The 27,692-nt window shown below is 40.7% G+C and overlaps 1 protein-coding gene across 8 annotated transcripts; it reads left to right on the top strand.

Annotated features, from left to right (window-relative positions):
* The first annotated feature begins 300 nt into the window (after positions 1-300).
* LOC106653222 (transient receptor potential cation channel trpm) lies at positions 301-26,657 on the top strand. Of its 8 annotated transcripts, XM_014372582.2 has the most exons (25): positions 495-1,254; positions 7,066-7,214; positions 7,287-7,509; positions 8,754-8,844; positions 9,660-9,742; positions 10,467-10,523; positions 12,379-12,565; positions 12,723-12,936; positions 13,471-13,630; positions 13,718-13,854; positions 13,943-14,099; positions 14,221-14,380; positions 14,475-14,786; positions 15,690-16,230; positions 16,315-16,526; positions 16,925-17,092; positions 17,959-18,024; positions 19,230-19,454; positions 19,852-20,200; positions 21,168-21,313; positions 21,583-21,917; positions 22,044-22,299; positions 22,556-23,116; positions 23,189-23,718; positions 23,790-26,657. In XM_014372582.2, exons 4-25 carry the CDS (start codon positions 8,782-8,784, stop codon positions 24,076-24,078), a joined length of 5,208 nt encoding a protein of 1,735 aa, XP_014228068.1. In that variant the 5' UTR covers positions 495-1,254; positions 7,066-7,214; positions 7,287-7,509; positions 8,754-8,781; the 3' UTR covers positions 24,079-26,657. The 8 variants fall into 8 exon arrangements, with proteins under 8 accessions (XP_014228064.1, XP_014228068.1, XP_014228066.1 ...); XM_014372578.2 differs by lacking the exons at positions 495-1,254; positions 8,754-8,844 and adding an exon at positions 301-486; XM_014372580.2 differs by lacking the exon at positions 8,754-8,844 and having other exon boundaries at positions 495-1,006.
* Positions 26,658-27,692: the final 1,035 nt, after the last annotated feature.

Here is a 27,692-nt window from a genome sequence, read left to right as displayed (position 1 = left end):
TCTGCAGCAGACTTTTCAGCCTGTGCTCGGTGCTCTACATCTGCACATGCTGTACACATTTCGCTTGGCGTGCGCGTGTACATACATACGCAGACGTTGCACAGCAGTCAGCACTAGCAGCACAGCTCTAACACATACACGATCTGAAGCTCTCGTATATCGCGCGGCGCATAGTCTACATTGCCCGTCTCGACTCGGTACTCGTCTCTCTATATACTATATATATAATGTAACATGTGCCTGTGCGTGTGCGCAAAATCTATATAGATATAGCAATGTATATGGGTGGTACTATAGGCAGGTTTTACTCGATTCGCGGACTGCTGCTGCTGCTGCTACCGTGTAGCGCCTCGCTATACTCGGAAGTCGGAGTCGTCTAGTAGTCCGCTCGCCCTCGGCGCGTCGTCGTCGCACGCAACTTTTTTGCTTCTCCGTACGATACCTACATATTCTAGACTACCTATAGTCCGCATAAAAAGCCCATAGGTAGGCACACAAAGCTCTCGAATAATACATACACTCGACACGACGACCAATAGTCTGCAGCGTATAAAATATACATACGCGTGCAAAAGTCATCGAACTGCTTCTCTGCGTTATAGATATAGTCCGTTGGACGTCGATCAGTGAACTGCGAGAGCTTGAGAACGTCGCGTTCGTTGTTAGCTTTTTTTCCGAAATTTTCGGCCCCTCGCTCGCTCCGCGCAGTAACAGTGTGCGTTGCTCAATCGGTACACCAACAAAAGTCACTTCGTTATTATACCGTACACATATAATACATCAAAAAAGAATCCAAAGTCGGAGTCGAAAATTTCGCCGACTCTCGAGAGCGAGCTGTGTGCTGTGTGCTGCGGCGGCTACTGCTAATGCTGCTGATTGCTGCTGCTGCAATAAGCTGCGAATTCGAAAATCGTGCCACAGAAGTCGCGAGTGTGACTGTGAACCACGCGCGCTACCTAACCTACAAAAAAAAGTTATAACTCTGTATCTCTCTCTGTACTTATTGGTGAGTGTCTGCGAACTCTGGCTGCACACATACAGAACGTCAACGTGTGAACTCTCTTGCCCTCTGTACTTGACTAGTTTTCGAATTATCGTGATCGAAGAGAAGCAAAATCAAAAAAGGAGCAAGTTGGTGAAACAAAGGCTAATCGACGACGACAAGTAGTAGTGTTGTGTTGTTCTCAGGCCGCGATCATGTATATCATCATTGCAAGAACTCGTTGTTGAAACACACACACACACATCCTAACGGTTTGTTCCGCATTCTCCTCGTTACATTACACCGTCGCGTGCACGTATGTAATGTTTATACTATATAAAATAAATGCCGTCGATTATTAAAAGCGATAGCAGTCGTCGACGTCGCCGTACGTCGAGCATAAAGTCATAATATCGTCTCTCTCTCCTTTGTGCGTCCACTCCAGAGCCGCATAATCGAGTGCGACAGAGAGAAAGAGCAAAGCCAGTCAGCCGTTGTCAACCGTATATAGATAATTAAAATATATATACACGAGACGACAGCCGAGCGACTTTAACAGCGCAGCGCGAATTCTCCGGAATCGTAACGTCGTCGCTCTCTCGCCCGATTATTATATATCGCACGCATCGTATTCAGACAGAGACAGACTTGTGTATATCGAACTTGTGTATATTTAATATCCAACGCGAGGCCCCACGAGGCGATTGGCGTTAATTAGCCCGGCGAGAGACGGTCGCGCGGCGAGATTAATGCATGCCACAAAGAAAACTTGAGTGAGGGGCATCGAGTTGAAAGAAATAATAAGAAAAAACTCGAGTCGCGAGTGTTGCGGGTAAAAAAGTGCGTGCGACACTCGATATATATAATAATATAAACGTAAATGTATGTGCCGCATACACATACGAGCCAAGCAGAAAATAATATACTTCAATGAGCACGAGAAGCGCCGACGAAGCTGAAGCAGAAGTAGTAGTGTACTCTGCCAACATCAGTGGTAAAAACGCCTGCAGCAGTAATAATATGCCCCCCACTTGCTATTGTTACTGCGAGCCCGTTGCTGCTGCCGTTGCCGCTGCTGCTTCAACTGCTGCTGCTGCTGCTGCTGCTGCTGCTGTTACTGTTACTTTTGTTGGCCCAGTCAGCGAGAGCTCGAGATCCTCAGCTGGTATTCTTTGCCGAGGTAATAAAATGTGCCCAATGTGTATGCGTGTGTATATTTAGAGGCATGCCGCCGACCAAATGCAGTTGTGCGTTTAAATACACTTTGCGCCGCCCCAAGTTATGTGCAAAATTTCTCTTTTGTATACCTCTGCTGCGTGTGTACCTACCTACTGCTACTACCTCTCGTTTCTCATTCTGAAAGGGAAAAGTTTTGGCGGAAACTTTTCGGCCTCGATCGACTTGCGGCCCGAAATCCGGAGCAAAATTTTCATATGCAAAAAGCTGTACACACACACACACGACACACGCGCGCGCACGGACTCACGTACACACCGTCTCTCACTCGTGGCGGTATATTAATAAACTTAGACATTATATACCCGAGACGATATTCCGTTGAGTGGTTTAACGTTCTAAATATAAAGGCCGTTAACTTTGTTATCAAAGAGGTGAAAATCAGCCGCTACTAGCTGGCTCTCCGGCAGGCTTTAATTTTGTTTACAACTGCCAGAGCTTTTGCTGATTAATTCGCGCTTCGTTAAGCGATATCCCTCGGCGGCTCGTCTCTTTTTTATTTCTTTTTTGTTTTGTAAAACTTCCTTGAAAAGTCCGAGTTCTTTTGCGCAAAGAGAGAGAGAGAAAGAGAAAATTACACGTTGACATGACCTGGTATAAAAGTGCAAAACAACGCCTGCCTGCTGCGAGTCGTTTGTTATATTAAGCGCGAAACAAGCGGCTAAAAAAGTGAGCTTTACCTATCTCGACTTCGTTAATACCTGTGGAGCTTACGCAGAAAAATATACACGCGCGCGCCCAAGAGCAATCAAACATTTTCTGATGTACCCGCGAGAGCTTTTCACCTTAATGATTAAAACGTCAGCGCCATAACTCTCTCTTGGCTCTCTCTGCTGCGCGTTATCGCGCGGAAACGAGTTTCTTTGTCTTGAGATTGCACGACATTTGCTTTCAGACGCGCTTTTATGAAATAAAAAATAAAATAAAAATGAAAGGAAAACGTTAAATAACGTATACGAATAGCAGCGAACGTCATAGAATTTCGTTGAACCAACCCAGCAAGACGCGGGCTTCGCTCGACTAAATTAATTAATTAATTAATGAGAACAAAAGTTTGCATTGGACAAGTCACTCTCTCCCTCTCGCGCGTACGAACCTCGAGCTTGCGCAAGTTTGCCCCCTTCCGATGGATTGAATTTCTTTGAATTTCACACGTACGCGCTAGTACACGGTCCTATATGCATTCGACTCGAATCGACGTTACCTGGGTACATTCTTGTTCTTTTCAATGCAATACATGTGTATAAGGCCTTGGCCTGCACCCGAGACGTACTACTGCTGCTACGGGCACACGAGGGTGGATTTGTTGCGCGCACGAAATAAAACAATAAAACATAAAAGATCCGTGCCAACTCCGTGTAGTTCAGCCTGCCTGCCCGATTGACAAACAGCGCCACAGGGTTAAAGAGTTAGCCCGCTTATTTGTCTTTTTTCTTTCTCTCTCTCTTCTATTTCCTCTCTTTTTTTTATTTATTTTTTCCGACTCGCCGTCGACTCTCGGAGCGTAATTAAAGCCAGACTTTTTTAGAGATTTTTTAATATAAATTCTTTCTTTTATGCAAAATTTGCAAGTGAATAGCTCTCCAGTCCCGTAGTTTCTTCATTTTCTCGCCGCGTCCATTTCATCCGCGATAAACATCTCGGGAATTTTTGTCATTTTTTTTTTGCCAAACCCAAATTGCTTTGTTTCGTAATTTTTGTCACGTGCGCGCGCTCTCACGCTTATTTAACGATGAAAATATTTAAGTGTCAATTTTTATACTTAATTAACGCCCGCGGCAATTTGATTTATCGTATATTTGAGTAACGAAAAGCGCGTTCTTTGTTTATTTTGTCCCTACGCACGTGAATTTATTCCTGAACGAATTAAAGTTTACACTTTACGTGCGGGAACTTTTTCAACCTGTCCATTTTGTGCTCTCTGCATCAGTCACCCGAATTGAAACGTTGCGCGTAAAATAACGTTTACTTTTTTTTAACTTCGATGAACGCGTTTACGCTTACGTACCGACTTCTGTTTGGAAAAAATCAATCGCAAAGTAAACGTTTTTCTTTCGACAGAACAAACATCGCACTTGGTCTCTATGCAAAATATTCTCTTAGGCTTAGAATCGATCGTTCCTGCTACGATGTCAGGGATTCGTAGCTCGGAGAGAATAAATCGTAAAATATAACAATAAATATTCGGTCGAAGGTTAGCCCGAATACGTCTCTCGTGCGCGTATCGTCGTTTTAAATATATAACGAAATTAATTAATGCGCAAGGGTATAACAAATCAAAGTGCTCGCAGCCACGCCACTTCACGAGCACCTATACCTCGCTAGAGAGAGCGAAAGCTTGATACGGTTGACTTGGCAATAATAAGTAATACCACCCCGACGGGTTTCATCCCCTCTATAGCGTTTGCAGACATAATGCATGAAATGAAAAAGGAAAATTTAATCATTTCCGATGTGAAAATACGTGCATTTACCCGCAGCGTACGGCAGCGTGTATCGGTTATCGACTAGTAGTGCTTTTACATTATACGAACGCAGTACACCTATCGACATTCGTGTGCTGGCCTTTTCCGATAACTATTACTTATGGTCTTCTTCGCCTCGTCTTCTTCTTTTTCCGATAAATTTAATCGCGCAAAAAGCTCTCTCCACGATGTATGTTTTTCAATTTGAGTTTCCGCAACATTTTAAAGTATTGAGTTTCATTCGATTGTGTGTTATATAGGCCCGCACGTAAGTGCCATTTTTCGAAATCGAGTATTTCTCTCTCTCGAAGAGGTGTTAGGAATACTCGTAAAAAGATGTGTTTGTTCTCCATTTCGTGCACGTTTACTGCGTGCAAACGAGGTGAGTTGACGCGAGTTTACGCGAGCTTTAAACGCACAGATACTATCGCGAGAGAAAAAAAAATGAATCGTAGAATAAGAAGCGAACTTAAAGTGCAAAGAGCAACAACTACGACAAAGATCCGCGAGAAATGTCTTATAGGTATATGATACGTGACTTAATCAACGATAGGTTCTTTTTTTCCTTTCTAATGTGCATGTAACCTACTTGGAGTAATTCGATTTCATTGGATTACTTCAAAACGTGCGAGAGCTGCACTTTCAACGATGTCAAATATACCCTTGACGAGGAATAAATTATAAACGCATTCAATCGTATTCCCGTATGTATAGCAGTCCATTGAAGCGTTTCCATTAGACGAACGAGATAGAAAACGAGATATCAGTTATTAAAAGAGAATATTTCTTTTTTTTAATAATTTTTCTCTATGTAACTCCCCGAGGGAATATAGCTATCAAATTTTCCAAGTTTCTAATGTATCTTTTTAATCGTATTTTATTGTTATCTTCATTCCGCTCGAGGCAGTTTTATGAAAAAAGAAGATTGGATGCATGCAATATTCATACGTTCATATTCTCGCAGTTTTCACTGCTACGCACGTATCAGATACGAAAACCTCCAGCGCGCACAAACCTATAAATGCCTTTCTACCCTTCGTCTTTGAGCGTTTAAAATTCATCCCGACCTCGAGTCGCAGAGGCGCGTATAACGCGCGTGCACACACTCACAAAGACACAAGCAGGTGAGCGTATTCTCCGTTTTCGAGTATAACGCGGAGAAATTTACCGTGTTGCGCCCCGAGAAAAAAAATTCTTTCTCGCGCAACCAAGCTTGAGAATGATATATAAAAAGTGTTTTTAGCTCCTTGTTCGGGAAAAAGTAGGCAATGGAAAAAAGCTCTAAACCATGCATTATGCGTTAGTCCTGTATATTATGGTTGAATACAGGTCACATTCGCAATATGGCAAGCGTTGAAAAATTTTTTCATTCCTTTTTCTTTTTTTTCGTGCAACGATGCACCGCTGTTGCTGCTGCTTATGACGATAAAAGATAAGCGAAATTCTGCGCCTAATACTATTGAAAAGTTGAAAATTATAATTTTTATTCCACTGTGCACTCCACCGATAGAAGTATTATAAAATGATGAATTAATATGGACACTTTCTTTGATAAACTTTCAATTCTGACAAAGATAATAGATTAAGGAAAAATAACAGTAAGAAAGGCTACTTATCGTACGCTTCACGTAATTTTCTGTTACAGATTTAAAATCTTGCAAATATTATTTAATAAGCTTTGCTCACTCTATCGATGATTGCATAGACCTGAATTCTCGAATATCTACAAAAGATCATCTGGAACATTAATTATGAGATTTGTATTCCGACATTATAAATTCAATGATTAAATCATCGATAAAAATACCAGTCTGATAATGAAACAAGATTTTACAAATTATTCTCGACAACAAATTCCCACAATAACTCGACAGCTAAGATATAAATTTTAATTCCGCGCACTTAGATGTAAGTTTTGAGAGATTTCAATAGTGTCTTCGAGAGATACGTTTATTTAATATCAAGAGTGCGTTGTAAACGATAAGCAGTGAGCAGCTGAAGTTGTACGACACCTCTCTAATTTCGAAATCAATTAAACTTTTCAATTTACAGCAGATTGTGCAGTTCTCTAACTATTCAAAAGTTCGTTTGAGCAAACAAGCACTTCAAGTTCACCTCGTACATCATTTTATATTTTACTTTGTTAACTTTTTGTAAGTTTGCTCTTCTTATCATCGTGTTTCCTCAGCGATAAATTATTCAAAGGTTATTTACTGAAACTCGAGAAAAGCTACTCAGACTTCGGCTCAAAGTATCGTGCTAAAGTGATAAAAAAGACCACTCAACGTCAAATTTTACATGACTTTGCTTGACAATTTTTACTATTTTAATTATTTATTGCGGCGAAGAAAATCCAACAACTATGATTTTGTATGCTTACAGAGGGAAATATACCTATGATCTTTGAGGACTTTCATAGCTCAATGCCCACGTGCCATCATCTGTATGATTATGTCGTTACAAGACCTTAATTGTTGGTAGTAAAATTAATGAAAAATGATATAAATCTTGTAGCCAATTTTATTTTTAAGGTAATAAATATCATTGATCTCAATTCTTTGACAAGCGAAAACAAAATTCAAATTGACCTACTTGAATTGCAGCTCTTCATTAGTTAGATATGTGCCCAAGAATCAAGAGGTTCATTCAACAATAAAAGCTCGCAACTAACCTTTCAGAATGTCTAAAAATTTTCAACGATAAAACACGTTGGAAGAATAGTATCATATGAAGCATCAATTTTTTCACAGGAAAAAATGCGAAGTGCCGAGCAGCTACACACAAAAATCTAGAGGGATGATGCACAAGGGGAAAAGTATCAGAGTGGTATGTCACTCATCTTTTTACTATTTATATATTTATATATGTTTTGTTAGCACTACATCGCATTTTTTCATCAACCTTATTACAAGTAGTAGTTTTAGTTTTTCTCAATTTTTAACTTAGCATTTTTTAAGCTGCAAGTTTGCTACTTTCGAGTCTAGTAAAATAAATACAGGAGTTCAAAAGTGTAGAAGTTCAAGCTTTTAGAGTACTTTTTAGTTGTGCTTGTTATATTACATTCGTAAACTTTTTTTTTAAATTGTTACGCCCCGTAAAATTGAGGAAAACATTTTTTTAATTTCGTGTCTGTCTTTTCATTTAATTAATATTGGTAAGTTTATTTTTTTTAAATGTTGCGTACAACGAAAGTATAATGAAACTAAAAGTAAAAATTCACCGTAACTTGTAAATGAGAAAATACGCACGAAATATTAAAAAATTTGAAAATGCAAGATCAACAATGAAACATATAATTTGTGCTCCCTCAAGGCATTTATGCAAATGTCGGGGAAAAATGAAATTTTATTCTCTCATTTGCAATTCTCAATTCGAAACATACTCCACTCACCGCAATCTTTCATAATAACTCTACTTTACTCACGTCAACTTTAGGACACTATTAAAATATATAAGCCACCCGTGTGTCCACGTGCACAACCGCTACCGCACATTTTCCGAACATTTTCGTACTTTTAGTACGCACTGAAACAACCTTAAGCTTTTATCCCGACGCACATCGCTGCATCATTCAACATGCACAACGACTTCGAGCGACAGAATTTCACCTTCTAACCATGATGGCAAATTCTCGTACACCTTCTTCAAGTAGTAAAATCAGTTTATCTTTGGTTTGTGACTTTATCACACACGATGCACGAATAATAGTGTTTTTAATAAGAACAATCAGAGTCACCTTCTACTCTTTGTGTCTCTCTTGTTCGTATAGGCTATATCTGATATAAATTTATCTTATCTTCTCCTCGTTGTGTTGTCGGCGTATACTCCCGACGACAGCTTTTTTCAGTCTTCACACTGTGCGTTCGGTGTCATGATGTCGCAGTGCCCGTATTGTGTACCAATCGTTTCTCCGATTTCTTTCTCTTTTCGGTTTTGATAATTATGAATATATTAATGATGAAAAAAGTGTTTTGTTATTTTAAGAGTGAGTTTATTATTTTTAAGGTAACACGTTTTTGTTCTTATGTTCACTCAGCACTATTTTATGATTTTGATTGACAATGATATAGGTTGAAAGTACAAGTGTCAATAATCAAGATGGCTATTGGAAATATAATCTGCGGAGCTAATGCTCCTAGAATCAAACGAAAGAAAGCGAAGGTATTTTATGATAATTTTTTTTATTTATTTATTAATCTCAGCTTAACACGCTCGGTGGTTTGGAAGAAATATACTAACAGTTGGCAAATAATTTATAAATAAAAATCTGCTGACAGTTTTATGGTAAAATAAATTTTTATGAACGCCAGTTCAGGCTATTTTATTTCTTTACGAAGTATTATCTCACACGAAACAAGCATTAGCTAATGGGAAAAAATTGAGATAAATATTTGTGTTTCATTGTATTTTTATAACACATAAAGTAAACATTACCTTTTTTAACCTCAGCAGTATATAAAACACAGCACAAACAGTTTTTCGATTCGATAGAAAAATGCACGCATAATCATCGATTATGTTATGATAGTAATGGCACGCTGAGACGTATTTTTGTATAATTTTCTGTCAAAAGCTGTTTTTATTTGTCATATTATGAATTTTAAATTTTGTATCGTTTACACAGCACGTTTCGTAATAATATTATTAATTTTATTTGTAATTCTTACTTCATTCGTTATTATAACTTGCACTTTAACTATACAATAATGTTTATGTTTTCTACGATACGATTCATTCTTGTCAAATTTACCATTTTATGAGAAATATTACATTTACAAAAAAACCGTCCCAAAAAATTGCTTCATTTTATAGTAGTTTTTCAAATACATTAAAATTATTTTAAATTCAGTGAATTCTCGATTCGTTTACTAAATTGGAAGCAATTTTTACCACGATAATTTCCGCAAATTAAAGAGTTCATTAAAGATGATTCCATCGTTATACTAAAAAAAATTCTACCTCGCTATTATTCGCAGACAACAGAACGAAGTTGGATCGAGGCCACCTTCCACAAACGAGAATGCACGAAATTCATCCCGAGTGCCCGAGACGAGCACCGGTAAGTAAACTTTGCACATAACTAACAGTTACGATGTGACGTTGATTTCCTTTTATTAGAAACACTTGACTCTTACAAGTGAGTCGAAACAAAAGAAAATATACGATTCGTCCATTATAATTGAGTAATTAAAGGCTAGATTTACGAAAATTCGGACGGTGAATAACAAAAAGCTGTTAATGACATTTGTTTACCTGACCCAGGTTACAATATGTAAAATCGATGGCACATATGTCGAATGCAAAACACGCAACATAATATGCACGAAGTCGCATTCAAGCGTTTCATTCATGTCTATTTACATCTATTGTAGTCAATCACGCTTTTATAACCACTTCTAAAACTTTCTCTGATAATTACTTACTTTTGTCATTATTATTTCATGATTTATTTCTCTGCTTATTATGTATACTGCTTATCCGTAAAGTACGTAATCTATAAACACACATTGTCTCTCTTGTATTAAACCAAATATATGAACTTCTATAGCGTTGAAGCGTCGACATATATTGTAAATCTATTAGTGCATTAATCTGTCATCATCAGTTATTAATTATTATTATACACTTAATACGCGCTATCAGTTATACGTTTTAAATATGTATTATATACAATTTACCAAGACAAATTTTATGTTAACAATATGATTTATTACACTGGTAGTTCAATTGATTTACGTTTATTCTGTTTATATTTTTTTTCGTCTCATCATGGCGTTTTGTAGGTTTGAAGAAGTTAGAGGCGATAAGAATGCTGAATACGACGTGATTACAACTTCAAGGTGAGAAGAGCAGCTAAATGCGCCAAGATCGAATCTTGTGTGGTTTGAATTTTTGTGTTGAGCGCATCTGTGTGTGTGTGTCGTAATGTGATTGTGTGTATGTGTGCGTATTTTAAAAAAAGAAAAAACTTATTTTCTCTTTCCCTTTCTTTCCCTCTCTACTCTCTTTTGTCTCTTTCATTTTCGCTTGCTGTTTTCTTGACTTAAGCCTTCTAATCGACAACGCAGAGCTTCTATGCCATTATATAAATGTATACACTAAAAACTAACTCGCCGTTACTTCATTGCGTTTATGTGTGTATGTGTGTGTAAGCAAGTATATTCTATTTCTGTTACTATATACTGTATACTTGGACTTCCACCTGTTGCTGTGCTTCTGTTATACGATACATAATACTGCCCGAGCGCGAAATACAAAGAAGCGAGTTTAGCTTAGCACGCGCAGTTTTAAATGAAGTAAAAAGAAATTGCCTACTTTGCGTTCTTTTGCGGAATCGATCTCGACTGTACGGCGAATGCGGAATGAAGTTATGCTTTTAGTTTTTCGAGCACCGATATTGCGGTTAAAAAAATCTATGCACTAAATGCAAAAAATGTTTCTTTACAAAACCGGAAAATAAATCGTATTTTCTGTAAGGTATTTTATTCGTACGAAAAATATTTTTGCAATTTTTTTGTGAGTTCAACTCAAAGTAAAACTGGTACAAAGCTTTACCAAAACTATTTACTTTTATATGTAAATCAAAATTTTTACAATTTTTCATAAATAACAAACATGAAATAAGGTAATCTTGCATTCAGTTGCGGTACTACGTATAAAAAAATTATTGGACGTTCCGTTTGAAAAAATGATCTTTGCCATAAGCCTCGCTTTATCTATAGCTTTAAAAGAAGCTTACGTAGAAAAATCTAACAAATCTTTTTTCGACGAGTGGAGTTAATAAGCTTAAACGTATTTTTTGAAAGAGTATTTCTTGCTTGTAAACATTCTTTCATACGATGATGTTAATTTTCAATTATCATTGTTAGAAGCTTGAGACTTTAAATGTCAAGTTTAACGACGTTCGCCAGTGAACGTCTACAGCAGCTGCTTAATAATTCTTTGACTTTGGCATGAACTTTTTTAATCGACAATATATTTGCTGAATAAAACATCTTATTGAGACGTCTAAATTGCAGTATCTGTAATTATTATAGCAATAGTGGCTTTACTTTATATAATTATCGGAGATCATAAGTTCAATTGGAACCTCGATAAAGTTCTAATATTATCAGAATCTGATCAATAAATTCAATTGCCTTCTTAATTAAAGCCATTTTTCTTCGCATTCGGCTTTTATCGAGTTGGTCGGGCATTAGAACCGTGTAGTGATATACTTTTCCAATCTTCCGAGTTATTTTTCATTATCTATAAATCATGAAAATTTGTACTTCCTAATTCCAATTTTCTCAGATAATCGTATGCTCAATCACGTTTCATTGTTTGTGTGGGTTTATTTCAAATTTTGTTACTTTTTTGTTTTTAAACAAATTACTATACAACACACGCAACGAGACTTATCTTACACAAATATCATTTACACTGGCTTTTAACCTTTATTAATAGCACTTGAACCGAAATAAAAAATACTCGTTAAAATTACCAAGTACGTAATAAAAATTATGTATCTATCGACGGTCGTAGGGAACAGCAAATCGATGAAAATGTTGTAATGTATTATATAATCTCCAAAATACTTGACTTTGTAAAAAGTAGCCAAAATTTTATCAAGGTTTCTGCATACAATATTTCAAAATTTTCCGTCAATCCTTATCCAAAAAGTAAACAGAAGATTATCGTGTAAATTACCGACAGTTGCTGCTGCGGTCACTCGTATACGCATCATTGCGGCACCGGAGCGGATATCCAGAGCTACGCCACCGGAGCCGCCGCCGAGGCCGAACGCGAGGAATGGACGCCCGGCAAGAACACGAAACCCTTGCCGACCGATGCCTACGGTACCATCGAGTTCCAGGGACTGCCACATCCAACCAAGGCTCAGGTATCGTAACAATATATGAGATTTTGATTAACGATTAATGTCCGCGCAAAGTTATTTAATAAAGATCAGTCATCATGAAAAATGCTCTCTCATAAAAAGCTCGACGTTCCATCGAGATATAAAAAATTTAACTACCGCCTTCTTCTCGTTTTTATAGTACGTGAGACTAGCGCACGACACGAAGCCCGAGCCCATAGTACAGTTATTGCGCCGCGAATGGAACCTCGGCCTCCCTAAGCTTCTTATTACCGTTCACGGTGGCCGTTCCAATTTCGAGCTTCAGCCGACCTTGAAGAAGGTGCTTCGCAAGGGTCTCTTGAAAGCTGCCAAAACTACTGGCGCGTGGATCTTCACCGGTGGTACCAATACAGGTATGACGACGACGACGCAGCGACGCGGAGAAAAAGATAAAATTTAGCGATCCACTCGAGAGCACGAGCGAAACGATAACGTGTACCAGCTGCGAAAAAAACTCGCTTTGAGCTCGACGACGACGACGACGACGAGAGGCAGAGAAAATCGATGTAAGAAGCTCTCGAATGCTAATTAGCTGGTACTCGAGCTTGCGCCGAGTACATAGTGCTTGTCGTCTATCTCTAGCTCTTTCTTTATCGGCACGCTACGTGTCGTGTATAGCGACTGATCAATTTAAATTGCACATTGAAACAGGCCGATCGTTGATTCTCCGTCTGTCTCACTTTTCCTCATGTTTCCGACAATATGGAAAACGCCGAGCTTATTTGCAAGTCCTCTCGTCTCGGCACTCTCGTCGTCATCGTAGTCGCTTTTAAAATCTTTATTCTCTCTCGGTCTCTCGAGTGAACGGATAAGCAATATCCGTGTAGATTGAGACGGGGAGAAAAAATATACAAAGGTGAAAAAACGATACTTCGTTGTTCTTCTAGGAGTAACTAGGCAAGTGGGAGACGCTTTGTTATTGGAGCGAGCACAAAGACAAGGTCGGGTTGTCAGTATCGGCATAGCACCATGGGGAATACTCGAAAAAAGCCACGAGCTCGTTGGCAAAGGACGAGAAATGCCCTACGAGTCGTTCGCGTCGCCCTGGTGAGTAATAAAACCGGACGTAATACTATTAATCGTATAACGTATCGACCATTGATGATTCTCGACGATGATAATTTACTTATGTAGGTCAAAATTAGCCGTACTGAACAATCGCCACTCTTATTTTTTGCTCGTCGACAATGGCACTGGGGGTCGTTACGGAGCCGAGATCATGCTTCGCAGAAAACTGGAGAAATACATATCGAACCTGAAGCTCCAACCATGTAAATATCAAAATTATTCAATCATAGTTTTTCTGCGCACGTAAAAATTTACGTATTTTTTGTTGTTTTTCGCGTCCTTTCCCCACAGATACCTTCAGCAGCATACCGGTAGTGGCACTGGTGATCGAGGGCGGCACCAACACCATACGCTCGGTGCTGGAGTACGTGACGGACGAGCCGCCCGTGCCCGTGGTCGTGTGCGACGGATCCGGTCGGGCCGCCGACATCCTTGCATTCATGCATAAGTAAGCATCGCAAATCCTTTCCTATACCCGTATCTTGTTATCACGAATGCGACGATCGATTTTCTTGCGCGTTTTCAATCGAGAACGTAACGACACTCTTATATATCGCGATTTGTGTTAGATACGCAGTTGAAAACGAGACGGACGGAGAGGGAGATTCGGTTCTGGATAACATAAAAGACCACTTGTTGGATACGATCAAGCGGACCTTCGACGTCGGTCTGGAGCAAGCCAATCAACTTTACTCGGAGCTGCTCCAGTGCATCAGAAAAAGACATCTCGTAAGTTTTTTTTTGCACTTATACTTTTGATTTATCGTTTAAAATTATTTTTCACTTTTACATAATCATCGATTGCTCCCCGCGTGCGTTCTAGATCACCGTATTCAGGGTAGGACTGCAGGATCAGCCGCAGGAGCTCGACCAAACTATACTCACGGCCCTGTTCCGATCTCAGCAGCTGTCGGCCGCGGAGCAGCTGTCGCTCGCTCTGATCTGGAATCGCGTGGACATAGCCCGCAGCGAGATCTTCGTCTACGGGCAGAAGTGGCCTCCCGGTGCCCTCGAGCACTCGATGATGGAGGCGCTGCAGCACGATCGCATCGACTTCGTCAAGCTGCTGCTGGAGAACGGCGTGTCGATGAAGAAGTTCCTCACGATGCCGAGGCTCGAGGAGCTCTACAACACGGTGAGTTCGACGTTGAGCTCGCTACTATATACTCTCTGCCAATGTGTATCCTCGAATCATTTTTTATTGTACGGCGTACATTATATGTAACGCGCTCGAATTTAACGAAGCACCGATACTCGAGTCTCCTTTTCCCAAGTGTATGCTTGCGCTGGAATAATATATCGGTTTGTTTCTCTCTTTCGCAAAATTCGGGTGGGGAATCGATAATTTTCATCCCAACGAATAACGTTTGACCTAGAAAAGAATCTCTCGACTTCGATTTTACGGTGGATTTTAAACCCTAATCATAACGCGCGCCTGCACTTGAACGTGCTTTTAGCGCACTCAGGAGCGAGCGAGCGTGCGCGTCTACCTGCCGTCTCATTAATAAATCAACGATGTATATACCGCGCGCACTATTCACGTTCTTCGCTCGTATAAACTCGTGTACGTATATAGGCACAGATAGATAGAGCGAGAGAGACCGGAGCACACGCAGTTCGTCTTTAATTTACGAGCGCTAATAGTAACATCAATATTTATACCGCATATATCGCGGAGCTATATATCGAGTCGAGCTTGCGGTTTTGAACGAGAAAAAAAAAGAAGTAAAAATACCGTCGAACGTAATGTTTCATGCATTGTGTTTTGTGTGTGCGAGTCGCTTCGCGTGCCTGCCGCCCAGAACAGAGCTCGCACAACGACGAGAAAAGCGATCGATCGACGGCTTTTCGAAGCTCCATTTATCCTTTGTGAAACGACGACGACCACTCGACCACCCACACGGAACGCGCGCGACGCTGCACTTGGAACAATAGAGCGCGCGCGCGGCACTTCCTGTTTTGAATAATTGCAAACGCTAACTGCAACCGCATCTCACGTGTGCCGTACCGTCGCGTTGTTCATGGCGCGCTGTTACAGAAAGAGGGCCCGACCAACACGCTGGGCTACATACTGCGCGACGTCAGGCCGCACATACCGCGCGGCTACATGTACACCCTGCACGACATCGGCCTCGTCATCAACAAGCTCATGGGTGGCGCCTATCGCTCCGAGTACACCAGCAAGAAGTTTCGCTTTCGCTACACGTCGGTGATGAAGCGCTCCGGGGCTCTGATGTCGCATCACGCCCATCGCAACAGCTGCGCCATAGTCAACAATCGCTCGTTCGCCAATCCTGGCGGCCAGAAATCCACCATGAGTCTGCTGGCCGAGACGCTGCCCGCCACCCTCGAGACCGGCCTCTTCGATTATCCCTTCAACGAGCTGCTGATCTGGGCCGTGCTGACCAAGCGACAGCAGATGGCCCTGCTCATGTGGCAGCACGGCGAGGAGGCGCTGGCCAAGGCCCTGGTGGCCTCGAAACTCTACAAGGCTATGGCTCACGAGGCCGCCGAGGACGATCTCGAGACCGAGGTCTACGAAGAGCTCAAGGGATACGGAAGGGAGTTCGAGAATATCTGTAAGTAGACGAGATCAGAAATTGGTCAGGCGCGAAAGCTCAGCGTGATTATTATCAACGACTTTGCCCGTGTTTTCTCCTCAGCTCTGGAATTGCTGGACTTTTGCTATCGCCAGGACGACGATCACACGCAGCAGCTGCTCACCTCGGAGCTGAAAAACTGGTCGGGACAGACGTGCCTCTCGCTGGCCGTCACGGCCAATCATCGAGCGCTGCTCGCCCACGCCTGCAGTCAAATCATCCTGGCCGACCTCTGGATGGGAGGATTACGTACTCGTAAAAGTACAAATTTCAAGGTACGTACGTGGATCGCGTGCAGCAGCTGCTTTGTGTAACTTTTTACAAAGCTTTTCTACTCGGGCTAAAAATAATAGAAACGAGAGGCCAATGAAAGACTGCGCAAGGTAAATTAATACTTGTAACAAAACAAGGCAAATTTATTCTTAAAAGGACTCTCTGATGAAATTTAATACTATTCTGGAATTGGTTGCTTTGGCTTTGCTATTGCGCTCCTTTATTACGTAGTCTACCATTATTCTCTGAAAAACTCATTTCAATGAGTAGCCAACGGCCGACGTAGACACATTTAATTGACTATTGCACTTCGGTAAACTTCATTTCGATCCTAATTGCATTTGATTGCTTATACGGATATCGAGACGTGGATGAACATTTCCCATTGCCCCTGTTGCAGATCATGCTAGGTCTCATCTGTCCATTCTATATACCCAGGCTGGAATTCAAAAGTCGAGAAGAATTACAGCTCATGCCGCAGACGGCCGAGGAGCACCTGATCGCTCTCGAGGACGAGAACGAGGACAGCGAGTCCGAGACGTGCACGCCTCCCAGCCCCGACGTCGAGGTAAGTCAACTCTCTCGCTGGCGTCGATTCGTCAATTGATACATTCGACAAAAGCAATTCCACGAAGACTCCCCCGCGGAGCTTTAACGAGCAAAATAGATTAAAGAATCCGGGGCACGAACGGGCAATAATGAAAAATCACTCGCCTCTCGATCTCGAAATTAACTTGCCTCTCTCTTGCTCTCTCTCGCGCGCGCAATGGATGCTGCTGCTGCGTGTAGTAGTAGTTGGAACAGAAATGCTCTCCTCCCTAATGGAGCGAGTATCGACTAATGCATTAGAGACGTCGTTATACACAAAGAAAAGCGCGCGCGCCCCCCGTTGAATCGAGGGAGGTGATAATAGCAGCACACATATAATATCCTATATATAGAACGGAGAGGAGAAGAGAAAAAAAAGTTTCTTAACGATCTACGAGAGAGCAGCAGAACGCGTGTGTCTAAGTTTTCTACTTTTGTCAACTAACAATTCGACGTGTACAGCATTGAAACATTCTTAACTTTCAAAAGAAAGCTACTTATGGTGACTAATGCACGCAGATATATATTAACGCTCACTCTGTAGCGACTGCTAATGAACACAATGAGCTTTGGTAAAGCTCGTTTTGTGCTTCAGGAGACAAAGGCCGATCGAATCTCTGTTTTGCACTTTACAGTGATTAACTTTTATGGAGCTGCTGAAGCTATGTTCTTTTTTTTTTGTTTTTGAAAACTATTTTATTACTCTTGATTAATTTTCATTTTTCTGCAATATTTACATGAAAAAATAGTAAAAAAGGATGTGCGTACGTACGAGAGCTGTATATAATAGCTAATCGATTCCGATGATTGCTTTTCCGGTATGCTATGATGATTGTTTTATTGTAGAAACGCCCGCCGCGCAGAAGCATGAGCATACGCTGCAAAACAATCAGTCAGCAGGGTAGTAATAAGGTACAGATAAAATCCCGACAAAAGAAAAAAAATATTCTGTTTAAAAAACTCTCGCTTTTTTTCATATAATATGTACGTCGCAAGTCTCTCTTGCACATTTGTTACTAACTTTTCTACGCTGATCTACTACTACTACTACTCTTCTTCTATCTCTGCCTATTGTGTACTACTTCCTATAGTGTAAGACGTTTTTTACACATTTCGTCACGAATACTTTTGTTATGTACGAAAAACAACAACAAAATGACACGAATATAACATGTTGCTTGTCTAAAATTTGCTTTATTGTCTGTATGGTTTGGGGATTTCAAATGATTTATGCAAATGGGCAAACGAAATAAATCACTCGTATATCACCTTTTCATGACTAATGGGAAACTTTTTTTTAATTTAAAAATGTCACTGAATATTAACACTATTTCAAATTTTTTACAATTTTTGCTTGTCTTTCGATATTTACTACCCCCTTTTTAACATTACTTTTAACAGGATATAAAACTTAGTGGTAATGCACTTTGGAGGAAATGTTAATAAGCCTTTACTCTTGCATCCACTTTTTTATTATTTCCTATTTCCACTTTTATAATAAAATATTCTATAATTAGATTATTTCGACCCATTTATCTTTTTTAAATTAATAATATCACATAATTTGCGTTGCTTGAACGATCGCTATGTGGATGGCATAGCTTTTAATTAAACTTGCTTATGAAAACTGCTCTTTCCATCAATTAATTATATGAACCACTTGATGGACGGTATTAAACTCTGAAAACGATTTAATTATCATTATTATTATCGTTATTATTCATGTTGTGTACATTTAATCCCGTAAAGTACGCATTATTCGATGCGGTTTTACGTAATTACACAAATACCTTGATGTAATATTCTACTTCATGTCATATGTTTAGCTATTTACTCACGAATGTCGAATAGCATAATGTTTGCAAAATTCTAATACCGCTGGACTAACAATTTTTCAATGTAATTGTCAAATTTTCCTCGAAAAACTTGATAGTCCATCTCTCTCGTAACTGTCTCTATATATAATACAAAGTCTCGTTTTACAATTAATGAAGAAACGGATAACTGTGTGCCTGTCGATATAAATACACATTAATTCATAAAAATTCAACTTCTTCATGGAAATTAAAATGCGCGCTTTTTTTCGGCCGGCTGTTTTTTTTGTTCATCATTCTTAGCAAGCGTTGATCGCCAAGGACCAAAGCACCGGAGCCGTGCCCAAGGAGACGATCGTCCACGGTAACGGCAAGGTGCACACCGACGTCGACGAGGTCGGCTCGCATCGAGCCTACGGCGTCACCACCGATTATCTGTACGACAACAAGTCCAGCAGACCGCTGAAGAACAAGAAGAAGCTGTACGAATTTTACACCGCGCCCATTACGAAATTCTGGGCCAATGCTGTGAGTAGTTGGGTTTTTTTCTCTTTCTCTTTGTTTTGCATTGTGAGAGATGAATCGTCGCGCTGTTGTGTTTTTTAAACGGGTTTCAGTAATTATTGGAGCGTAAGCTATATATACGCTCGTCGGCTTTTAATAAACGAGCATCCGCGCGCGCGTCGGGACTCAACGGCCATTATGTAGCATGAAAGCTGTGTGCGCCGCCTGTCAAAGCTTTGTAAATTATCCGTGTCGAGCTTTTTTTGCAACTAATGAGAACGACTCGCGGTGGTACGGACTTGTCTCTCTCTCGCTCGTTAGAGTAATCGCGGCTGCGATTGTAGCGCAACGCCCCTTTGGCAAGGATATGTCTGTTAATAACAAATGTTTTCTCTCTCTCTCACAAATACCAAAAACACAGACGGCATACGTGATATTCCTCGTGCTGTTCTCGTACACGATTCTCGTGCGTATGCCCGACACGCCGTCCTGGCCCGAGTGCTTCGCCATCGCCTACATCCTCACCATGGGCTGCGAGAAGATGCGCGAGATCGCGACGAGCGAGCCAGTGACGCTGTCGCACAAGTTCAGCGTCTGGACGTGGAACCTGTGGAATCCCTGCGACGCCGGGGCCATCATATTCTTCCTCATCGGCCTGGTGCTGAGGCTGAGGCCGTCGAGCTTCGAGGAGGGTCGCACGATCTACTGCGTCAGCTGCATGTACTGGTACCTGAGAATGCTCAACATCCTCGGCGTCAACAAGTATCTGGGTGAGCTCTAGCTATTAGTTTTCTCTGTAATAAAATTCCACTTGCGACAAACTGCGGGGGATGAACTTTTTTTTAATAACTTGGCTGGCTTGTAGCAGTAACTTTTACGTAACGCAGTCAAAACTCTTTCAGCTTCGCTTAATAATCGGGCGACTCTTTGGTGCGTAGCACGAGAAACTTTTTCTTTACACTCGCTCTGTATACTGCGCTATATGCACTTTGCCCTGCGGAAGCTTTCAATTTTACATCGCGCGCGCGGTATTACGTCTCAGGCGAGCGGGGGCGAATAATAATCTATGCTACCGCTTTATATGCAGTATATAACTTGGAACTGCTGCGGGAGAGAGAGAGAGAGAGTAATCTCGCTCCTGGGCGACAGTAATCGATGCTATAATGAATTAAGGTCCATACGGAATTGTAATTAATTTCGTAAACTTTATCGATTTCCCTCGGTCGCAGCCGCGCGTGTACACTCACACACAGATACGCTTTGCCTCTACATTCAATTATGCGGCCTAAATTAATATCCAGTGATCGCAGTGATACATTAATTCATAAAGCCCGTAGTTATACGCAGAGAGTGTGAAGTTTTTTCAACTTCGTAAATTCGACCGGGTCGCGTTGTAACAGTAAATTAGGTTTCGCCAGTGTGATAGCTTACTCAACGACGTGGCCTCTTAAATACCTCCAGTACATATTTCGCCTTCTCCTGTATTTTCCCTAAGAGAACATTTATTTAAATAACTACTTGGCTCTATTGTACTTGGTAAGTATATGTACAGTACTTAGCTCTGGGTCAAAAGAGCTTTATCTTATGCGGCTCAGAATGAGGGTTCGCTCTCTGAAGAGAGTCTATGTGTGCAATTCACGACTTTTAATAACTAATTTGCATTTATGAATTTTCTCTCGTGAAAAAAAATATGATATTCCGTCGACTTAACAGCGATTTCTTTTCTCATTGACGCAGGTCCCCTCGTGACGATGATGGGCAAAATGGTTAAGAACATGATCTACTTCGTCGTGCTGTTGCTCGTGGTCTTGATGAGCTTCGGCGTTGCCCGCCAGGCCATCTTGAATCCTAATGCGGATCCTAATATGAGGATAGTCAGAGACGTAAGTAGGAAAAACAGCTGAGAGGCTCGATTTTATAAACGCAAACTCATGACTTTCGCTCGAGCGAGCATCGTCAAGTAGTATTAGTAGCAGTATGGGTAGACCCGAGATGGGCTTTAATCTCGCGCTAACTACCCACGAGAGAGAAGGGAAGGGGAGAGAAGCTCGCAAGTTTAATGGGAAATTATCTCTAACTCTTTTTTCGCTCTCTCTTGACTCTCGTTACTTACGATCTCTGTAATTTGTACGCGCGCCCCCTTGGCACACAGGTTTTCATGGAGCCGTACTTCATGTTGTACGGCGAGGTGTACGCCGATCGCATCGATCCGGAATGCGACAAGGATCCGGCGATGGCGCCCTGCCTGCCCGGCAGATGGATCACGCCGATCGCCATGTCGGTCTATCTGCTCGTGGCCAACATCCTGCTGATCAATCTGCTCATAGCCGTGTTCAACAACATCTTCATCGAGGTGAACGCCGTGGCCCATCAGGTCTGGATGTTCCAGCGCTTTACCGTCGTCATGGAGTACGAGCAGAAGCCCGTGCTCCCACCGCCGCTCATCGTTGTTTCCCACTTGTACTTACTCGCGCGATTTTTATTCAGGTATGTACGCCGATCTTGTATCCATATAATAATGATAACGTTTTGTTTACGCGAATCATAGTATTGATTGATTGCCTTTGTTGTTGTTGTTGTTGTTTTTTGTGCCTTAAAATCGCACACACTCAGATTGTGCACGCAAGGTCGACTACAGACGGGCGAGACTAGCGATAACGGCTTGAAGCTCTTTCTCACGGCTGACGATTTGGAACGTTTGTACGACTTTGAGGAGGATTGCGTGGAGGGCTACTTCCGCGAGCAAGAGCAAAAACTCCAGGTATCGATGGAGGAGCGGGTCAAGGTCACGACCGAGCGAGTCGAAAACATGCATCAGAAAATCGAGGACATCGATAAGAAGGGGAGCAACCTGACCACGTCGATGCAGGTACTTATCCTTGCTGCGCTACATGCATAGCATATACGCAATGCCCGTTTTCATTCTCGCGATTATGTACGCGCCGCTGACGCTGCACTATTTTACTGGAACGACGCTCGATTGCGTGATTCGATGTGGTTCGACAGAGATAGAGAGACTTGGCTCGCGGATTTATGCAAGGAGCGTGAAATTAACGGCGTGGAGCGAACACAGAGAAAGAATGGTACCGCGGCAGAAATTACAACAGCATTTTTCTCTTCCGCAGGGTGTCCAATCGCGCGTAAGGATACTGGAGGAGCTGAACGAGCAGACCCTGGCGACGCTGGGAGTGATACATCGATTCATGGCCACGCACATGCCGCCCGCCGCCTCGGGTGGGGCCGGACACAGCGCGACGCCGGGCATAAGCGAGCGCGCGGCCAGCACCGAGGGCCTCATGCGCCACCTGGACGTGGTCTCGAGCGACTTCGTTCGACCGCGACGCGTCTCAGAGCGCTCCGAGGCCGGATTGTCGGACGCCGAGTCGCACACTCAGCTCAGCTCGCTGCCGCTCAGGCGCAAGAAGCTGCTGCAACGAGCCATGACCGACGCGGCTTATCTCGCTGCCGGACTCAAATCGCAGTCCTCGATAACGGGCGAGCACGACGAGCCGTTCGTCGTACCCTCCAGGCAGGTCCACGTCGTGGATGCTCTCGACGAGTCCGGCGAGAACGTCAGCGTCAACGAGTCATCGGTTAGTGCAGGCGATGTCGCCGCTCTCAGAGATGAGAGTAAAGACACGACAATGAGTCACGACGACAGCGAGACAGGAAAGGTAAATGTTGAGGTATGTTTTTTTTTTTTTTTTTTTTTTTTCAATCTATAGCCGACAGCCATCTAATTTTTGACAATTTTTCAGATGAAAGAATTGAGAAACGAGCCGTCTGAAGATCAAGCGACCTCCGGTGAAGCCACGACCACGGAATCTCACCAGGATTCAACGGAATTGCCCAGCCGCCAGAACAGTAACAGTCGAACGCGTTCGGAGTCGATGAATGAAAAAACGAGCATTGGAGCGGCGGCCGCAGCAGCCACAGCCACGGCAGCGGCAGCGGCTGTCGTGCCATCGGCCAGTTTTCAGCGCGGAGTAACTTGGGCCGAGCCGCGCGTGGCCCTGCTTCAGTCCTCGAGCTCGAGTACCTCGCGCTCCTTGCTCATGTCGATGCGCGCTGAGTACACCAGCATAACCGACGAGCTTGAGAGCTTCTGCGGCTTGTTGAGTCCGCCGAGATCGCCGCCTACCTCGCCACCTCCCATACGCGTCAGAACCATGTCGGAGAGGAGCCAGAGCCAGAACATCGTCGAGACGGCCTGGCAGGTTGAGAACAAACATCTGCGCAACGCCGAGGAGTGTGATTATCAACAAATGGAAGATTTGATACAGAGAAGGTAAATTTACCCGTTGAAATATATTCCATATTCTACTTGAATTTTTTCATTACTAACGAAACTTCAACCAGATACGTGGACGACGACGAAAGCAACAAACTCGATGAGGCTGCGGGAGGTTCAACGACGTTTTACGTCAATTCCGAGACGTCGCATCCTCGGTTACTTCGTGGCGCGGCCATCGATTCCGATGACACCCTTTCCGGGCCAAGACGTCGCGGACTTCGCATGCCACCGAGCATCAACGTTACCAGAGAGATCGAGCATACGCTCGCTCAACCGGCCGCCACCAGAGGCTCCAACGAGTCCGATCCGAACGACAAAGACGTCGCGGCACCCGCCAGCGAGACCATGTGCTGAGAGCCGTTCGATACTATACTTTCAGTCATGAAGTACATTTAATCGATTACCTCTCCCCCACAATACATACGTAGAGAATACATACGGATGGAATTTCATTGTCACCACTAGTGTAGCTTATAGTTTTAAGTAAACGATTTGTAGACAATAGATTGCGCAATTGCATCAGTCATCGAAAATGACCATATTATATGATCGTTAAAGTGAAAAGCTCTGCCGTTCTTTGTGTCTTATGGTTAGTATACATATAGTTGTAAAAATGATGATAATATCAAAAACCACAAGCTGTTATGACACGTGCGGTTAAACAATCAACAATGCATCTTGTTGTACTTGTGTGTATGTGTATGAGTTACCATTTGTGTACCATTAATGTACTGAGTAGGATTTTAATTATGCAATTTTTACCCTCTTCTAGGAGATAATCAATTTTTCATAGTGCAACAATTTTACAGAAAATCGCGCAATTATTTTAGTCGGCTAACGGAAGCGTATCGTTACGGCTCTTCGTTATTCAATAATCATGATTACAAGATTTTTTGCGCAACGATTTCAATGCAATTTTTGTAAAAGAAATTGAACCCTCTGTAACTTATTTAAGCGCTTCCAAAGTAACCTAGTACGTTGTAAAAAAATATACATATGAAATTGTATATATAATATCTATGTAGCGATATATTTTTGAACATCGGATGTTCTTGAAATTTGGTTTTAAATGCACAATTCCTTTTTTATAATTTTAATATCATTTTAAATTATAATTATTTTCTATCTAAAACTAAGCTTGATTTTGAGTTAAAAAACGAGTTTTAGATTGAAAAATGCACTTTTTTTAAAAAATAATTTTTATAAATTTGATAATTATATTCATATATCTTTATACTATATAATCATTATACTGTGTTGTAACCATATTATTTTATAAGTAAATTGTTATGTTAATTGAAGTTTTGCCGACGAATTTACGTATAATTGGTTCTAATGTGTAAGTCTCAAAGAATTGTAAATAAAAATGCTGATTATACGAATTGCCGACAAAATGAAAATGTTCAAGCAGGTCTTTAACATTCTTCCTTCATCAAAGCATGCATAAGGGTACAGTAATACGATATTTTAATAAACGATTTACCACTACAAACTATGTGACATAAATTTGAGATTGATCACAAAAATTATGTCAGATTATGAAATGAAAAGATAAATAGTAAAAAAAGTTGATATTTATCTAATACGAAATATCCCGAAATAATATTTTAGAAAATTTTAATATTAGATAGAAACTTCTTCGTAACTGGTTTATTCCTCTCGAGTATTTTTTTACTCTTGATTCTAATAATTCATGAAGATGAGTTTTCTGATCATCGTGACTCTTCCTAAAAAGGCCTAATATATTTCAAACAAAATTATTATTATACATACTTACAAATATCGTATCTCATCCCAAAAAATTATGAATCTGTAGATTTATCCCTTTTCTGAAGTTAAGATTATTAAAATTTATACTATTTCTATAATCATGTGGCTGTTATGATATCAAAATAATAACAATTGAAGATTTGTTTTTTTACGATGATTTTACCATGTGATTTTGAGTATGATTGTGCCAGTATGTAATGAATATTAAAAAAGTATCTTAATAGTTGTAAAATTCATCGAGCAAAGCTTCGACGATTTTTGTTTTCAGCTCTAGGCGTTTACAGAATCAAAGCAATACGTTGATTACGCGATAGCTGTATAGCCAACGACGTGTGATTTAATAATCAATCGGCTAGAGCAATATGATACTTGCCAAGTATGAATTTTTTTATACCAACGCGCTAAAGCAATTCGCATACTTTAGTTATAGTGTTTTGTACTAATTCTTCCACATATCGATAAGTTATTGCTTTTCATATGTATAATAGTATAAGTGAATTTACTATGTGCTGAAAAGTTTGAAGAATAAACCTGACTGGAACTCTGTTACTCTATAATAATATAAAAAAAAATACATGTGTACTTGAAAAAATATATGTTAATTCCCGAGACTGTCGGTATTGTTTCAAGGTTTATAACTCGCGATATTTACAATGCTATATACACGCTATAAATTGTATTTGTTTCAAAGAAACGCATCGCCGAGTACGAACTATTTCGAGGACTCTCATAAATTGAAGCATATCGAGATATTCCTACGATTCAAAAAGTATTTTTAACTTCAACGTTGTGCGCTGTCAAAAAAATGTCTACAGACGCGTTGTTGAAAATAAGAAAAAAAATTGAAAAATAATAACTATTTTATGTCATGTATACACAATGCGTAATCGATCTGATTCGAATGGTGTTAAAGGACGTGATAATGTAAAATCCTTTAATGTTTTAGCTCTCTGTAAGCTCCAGCATTGTTGTTACAAAATTACCCTTCACTATTTCGACGATATATCTATCCATCATTTGTGTTGGTAATCCAAGCGCTGCATGTATACCTATATATGTGTACGTCCGTTTCCTTTCAGTGGTCGCATTGTCCTTGAATAGTTTAACAATATCGTATATTTGTAAGTTAAATTGATACGCAATAAATGTGTTCATGTACATTTGTACGATACGATAATAATTTAAACGAGTGCAAAATTATTGTTCTATTTGTCGCAATGTTACGTGTTCATTGGTCGTAAGTTAAAAGAATGATTTGCAGGACGTTTACGAGAAACACCAAATAATTTGTATTTTATCGAAAAAACGCAAAAATAAAGGGCAAATCGATTACAACGATTACAATAGCCACCCATGCTATTTGTAAATACTAGAATGTAAATTGTTTCAGTGCAACACTTTGAGTGACGATTATAGTTAATTGATGTACATGAGACAAGATCGACTATTTTGTCTTATACAGTCAGAGACAATATAATAAAAATTGTGAATGCTACGTTGAAAGAAGAAATGGATCAGTGCCGCTCTACGGTTTAGCTGTTTTAATTACAAAAGTTCATGAACGAATATAAAATTTTGATTTCGGTATAAAATTAATCATTGCACATCTTACGTTAGTGCAGAATAGTTGCAACCCGATTACAAAGCAAGGTTGAGAGTCTCAATTTATCGTAGACCGAATAAGTTTTTTTGTCAATAAAAGATGATTGAGTTTTATGTACCTTGTATCTTATCACGATAGTTACCTTTACTAAATACATAACGAATTTTTAGATAGCACAATTGTTTGAACTTGAACGAGTGTAAATCGTTTTATTTTACCTTCACGCATCTTATGAATATATATGATATATCGATCACACAAACAAAAATATAAATTAATTGTATAAGTTTACGTGAAGCGCAATAAATAAAGTTTTTATTTTCCAAATATACACACGTACTACGGTGTTGTAATTACTCTCCCAAGAACACGGAATTCTCGAACGACCTTTTTAAACAAAACCTTTTATACGTGTGTATACCGATACACTTGTAACTTGCCGAAGAAGAAAAAAAAACTTCCGAAAGGCTGTTGACCGTCCTTGGGGACGCGGCATTATCCTACGACACCGCTCCGGACAATCGAAAGGCAATTTTTCTTTTTATTGCGAGTCAATCTAGTTTAGCGCAAAAACAAGTGAGTATTATGTACGGAT

The sequence above is a fragment of the Trichogramma pretiosum genome, unplaced genomic scaffold (genome assembly GCF_000599845.2).
Source record: "Trichogramma pretiosum strain Unisexual culture from Peru unplaced genomic scaffold, Tpre_2.0 scaffold30, whole genome shotgun sequence".
NCBI lineage: Eukaryota > Metazoa > Arthropoda > Insecta > Hymenoptera > Trichogrammatidae > Trichogramma > Trichogramma pretiosum.
Note: the sequence above shows the minus strand (reverse complement) of the source record. Positions and strands in the feature narration are given on the sequence as shown.